Raw genomic sequence first — 4,743 nt, 5'->3', positions numbered from 1 at the left:
AAAAAAAAAAAAAAAAAAAGAAATATAATGTATTGCCACATTGCAACAGTGTAATGGTTCTGGGTATTTGATAACAAGACCTTATACCAACTTTTGATTCAGTTGCATTGCTTCATGGTTTCTGCAATTTCAGCACCCAAGGACAAGTTTTGAGATTGTTATGGATGCCTCCCTCTACCTCGGCATTCCAGCTTCTACCATTTCTTTCCAAAATACTTGGCCCCAAGAAGTTATCCATTTCCAGACTTTGTGCAATCACCAAAAAAAGTTCAAAAATTTTAAAGCACGTTTTTACATTGAGACTTGTAGATCCTCTTTTTCTTTTTTTTCTTAATAGCACCAGCCCCTGCAGGGCTTTATTTATTTATTTATTTATTTACTTACTTACTTACTTATTTAGTAGAGTCCCTATCTCCCTATGTTGCCCAGACTGGTCTCGAACTCCTAGGCTCAAGCAGTCCTCCTGCCTCATCCTCCCACAGCGCTGGGATTATAGGCATTAGCCACCCTGCCTGGCCAAGATTTCTAGATCCTTTAAAATGAAACTTTGATCTTTATTTAAATACAATCTGAGAGCAAAAGGGTTAATTGTGGATTGTTCTATTATCCCTAAAGGGAACATGAGAACTTCAAGAAAATATGGCACACAAAAGAACCTATATTTAATATGACTCAAAGACTAGATGATCATAAGATTAGACAGCAGACCTTTGTGTTTATGTCTTGAGGGCATTTTCTAAGGGAAATAGCTATGGAATCTCATAAAAAAACAAGAGTAATTTGTTGTTGCTCATTTGTCCCTTCCTTTGCCATTATAAAACTCTCTTCCCTATCCCTTCAGAACAGATGGAATCGTCTGAGTCTTTGCAGGTAAGCAAATGAAATTCGCTTTCTATAAGAAGTTCATTAAAATAAAATATTTATCATTTTGTGTATTTTATGTGGCTTAGGCAAAGTTAGGAGTTAGTGTATAATATAATTTTTGCTCAGAAGAATTGTTTAATATTTATGAAGTGTTTCATATTTAAAGCTATTCAGTCTTAACTACTTTCCTTTTCATTATCAAATATTATCACATGCTTCTAAAAATAAAGATATGTAATAATTAGACTATTATTAGGAAATGGGCAAAGAGATGAAAGTTCAAAGAATGCTAATGATTTTTGTGTCAAGAAGGTGAATGAGTCATTGTATAAAAAGGTATAAAAGAAATAGAGATCACAGATTAGAAAATTTCTTTTTAAAAAAGAAACAGTACAGTGCTTTGTGCCAAAAGCTGATTATCACTAATGCTTCATACAAAACTGGATACAAAAAAGCAACAGTTTTATGCTTTGAACTAATTTGTCACCTTGAACATCACAGGATATGAAACCCACAGCTTTCATAAAAGTGAGAGTACATTTTTACTGCCTTTTTAAATGTTTGAGGATTGCAATTGAAATGATTTTATTACTATTTAGAAATTTAAAAACATTCCACCATTCCTAGTATCTTTTGTTTGTTAGTTTGTTTGGACTGGTTTGGTTTGGTTTGGTTTTTCTGAGACAGGGTCTCACTCTGTCACCCAGGCTAGAGTGCAGTAGTGTCATCTTGGCTCACTGCAACCTCCACCTTCCAGGCTCAAGCAATCTCTCACCTCAGCCTCCCAAAGTGTTGAGATTACAGGTGTGAGCCACTGTGCCTGACCAAGGTTTTTATTTAATTAAGAACAAAAACCCAAACCAGTGCAAAAACTTTTTTTTAGTGAACCTCAATGTCGGAACTTAAATTTAAAGAAATAGAGATGATTTTTTAAAATACAATCTGCAGTCACAAGTTCTTAAAAATCAAACAGAAGTGCCCTCACAAAATCATGTCTTGTTTATGATGAAATGGATACTTCTTTATCTGACGTCAAATGACTAACTCATTGTTTCCCTCAGAAAGACTCCTGACTAAGGTTTCCGCTTGTCTTTATATTCACTTAGCAAAAGGTGTCTGTGACTATTCACATTCAGAGAAAGAAAAGCAAAAAAAGAAGAAAATGTCTTAAGATGCTAAGGGACACAGCATTGAAATAGCCTGGAAAGTGCTCAGAAAGAACGCCAGCAAATCAAATGTTCACCTGGGGCTCGATTGGGAAGAAAGAAAAGAAAAATCAATATGCAGTCAAAGAATCATCTCATTTTTCTAGAAAGTGACTCTACAGAAACGCTCCAAGGAAGCTCTCCCTTAGCAACACCCCTGACATTCCAGAGACTGTCCTAAACTCCTGTGTTCAGCTTCTGTCTGGAAATCAGATTTATCTTCGAGTCTTCCTTCATACAGGAAAATGCATGTGGCAGTGGTAGTAGTGAACGTAATATTGCTCCTGAGCATGGGATGGACATCAGACTCTCTCTGCTCACCTACCATTTTTTACAGAGACTGCTGGATCCGCCGCTTCCCAGGTCTTCTAGTCGATCTGGAGGAGTCTCAGAAGATGGGAGCCCAGTTCTTGAAGTATTATTCTGAAAGCATGGGCCAGAAGTGCAGTAGGAGCTGCTGTCTTCGGAAGGATGGTAAGTAATCATGATATGCTTGGGCAAAAATAAGAGGAAATTTCCAAGGATGAAGACCTAAGTGAGGAGCCCTAGGTAGAGGCCAGTAAATAGTTGCAAAGGACTAGAGAAGATGCCCTGGGGTGTGGGAGAGAGAGGGAGAGGAAAGAGAGCCATTGAAACTGATTTCACAGTCTGGGCCAGAGCAGGCTCTATTTACAGATCTAATAATGACCCAGAATTCAATAGAACCTACAGGAAATAGCATCCTGTTTTCTTCACCAAAATGCTAAATGAAAATATTTCTCCCAAAATTAATTTACAATGTTTTTACAGCTGAAAATATAAAATATATGATTTTTGAATATTTATTTATTTCTCATTTTATTTTAAATTTTTAGAGACAGGGCCTCACTATGTTGCCTGGGCTGGTCTTGAACTCCTGGGCTCAAGTGATCCTCCTGCCTCAGCCTCCCAAAGTGCTGGGATTACAGATGTGAACCACTAATCCAGTCAAATATTTACTATAATTTCCCTTTCAAAGTACATTTTGGTGATATTAGTATCTCGTCAATTTTTTTTTAATGTGCTGGACCAGGTGCAGTGGCTCATGCCTGTAATCTCAGAACTTTGGGAGGCCAAGGCAGGTGGATCACCTGAGATCAGGAGTTGGAGACCAACCTGACCAACATGGTGAAACGTCGTCTCTACTAAAAATACAAAAATTAGGTGGGTGTGGTGGCAGACATCTATAATCCCAGCTACTTGGAAGACTGAGGTAGGAGAATCGCTTGAACCCAGGAGGCAGAGGTTGCAGTGAGCCAAGATCACGCCACTGCGCTCCAGCCTGGGTAACAGAGCGAGACTGACGCTCTCTTTCTCTCTATCTCTCTCTCTCTCTCACACACACACACCCCTAAACTAAAATGTGCTGTCTTGGGTTTAATAAATGTGGAATGTATTGAAAAAGAATTTAGAGTGCGATTCATGTTTTGAAAGAAATAGGGTGATATATGTCAAATACCTGCCCCAAATCATATTTCCAAATATTCCTCATAGATGTTTTGTCTGTAATATGGAATCTGGGTGGAGACTGCATCCATACAATATGATCAAGACCTGCAATTAGGAATGTTTATTATTGCAGAATTTCAAGTTATAATTGCCTAAAAACTTTCATTTCTTTTTCATTTTTCCAATATTTTAAAGCTACTTGAAACAGCAAAAGCAACAAAGCACTTTAAAATAATTCCCTTGGTTGTTCTATACTTTCTTTCCATGGTTTCATATCAACTTGTTAACTTCCAATGTCTCTTGCCCAATTATGTATGTAAGATTTTTGAGATGAAAATTGGAGTTATGATTAATTTAATAAAAGGAAATCTTTTTGAAAAGATAGCCAATCCAGATTTCCACCTTCCAGATGCATCTAAGTCCCATAAGGCCGCACTGAGCAGAGATGGTGGAGGGGCAGTACATTGTTTTGAATTTTCCCATAGCATGAATTTACCTGACTCCACAGCAGGAAAGCTCTGGCCTTTGGACTGTCGGGGATACTGTCAGCATATAGGGCAATCCCATGATTTTAGAGCCTCTGAAACTTCCCAGTTGTGGCTTTCTTCTTTCAGAATAAGAAAGAACAGGAAGGCACATTCCAGTTTTTAGCTGGAAGCCATAACTTTAAAAATGCCACAATCCTGCTCAGAGCTGGGATGCTGAAATGTACACAAGGAATGTAAAACATGTTTTAAAATTGTCCTCTACACAATCAACTACTTTCTCATCAGAAATGTAAATGTCTTAAGTTTGAATATTTTTTCTTTCTTTTCAACTTTACAGCACAGTTCTCAGGGAATGTATTTATAATCTATAATTTATTTACATTGTATTATTGACTAATTTTTGTATTATTCTTTCTCCTGGAAAAATAGAGTGCAGAAACATGAGGATGTCCTACAAGTAATGATGGAGATTAACTCCTCACAATTCACCTACACAGAAGCAGTACAGGTTCTGCGAGCAGCAGATCCACAGTTTTAGGCATACTCTGAGGTCTGGTAATCAGACGCTAGCCCTCTGTAATCTTATTTTATTAAAGAAGTTGACGCCTTGGCTGGGCGTGGTAGCTCACGCCCCTAATCCCAGCACTTTGGGAGGCCGAGGAAGGCAGATCACTTGAGGTTAGGAGTTTGAGACCAGCCTGGACAACATGGTGAAACCC

General features: G+C 37.9%; 1 protein-coding gene across 2 annotated transcripts in view; it reads left to right on the top strand.

Annotated features, from left to right (window-relative positions):
* Positions 1-1,853: 1,853 nt before the first annotated feature.
* MANSC4 (MANSC domain containing 4) overlaps positions 1,854-4,743 on the top strand; it is an 8,723-nt gene continuing 5,833 nt past the window's right edge. For both annotated transcript variants that reach the window (XM_017507082.2, XM_017507083.2), the window contains exon 1: positions 1,854-2,543. In XM_017507082.2, coding sequence (XP_017362571.1) covers positions 2,315-2,543 — 229 coding nt within the window. In that variant the 5' untranslated portion in view covers positions 1,854-2,314. The remainder of the gene's footprint in view (positions 2,544-4,743) is intronic.

Source organism: Cebus imitator, unplaced genomic scaffold, assembly GCF_001604975.1.
Source record: "Cebus imitator isolate Cc_AM_T3 unplaced genomic scaffold, Cebus_imitator-1.0 Scaffold367, whole genome shotgun sequence".
Lineage (NCBI taxonomy): Eukaryota > Metazoa > Chordata > Mammalia > Primates > Cebidae > Cebus > Cebus imitator.
Note: the sequence above shows the minus strand (reverse complement) of the source record. Positions and strands in the feature narration are given on the sequence as shown.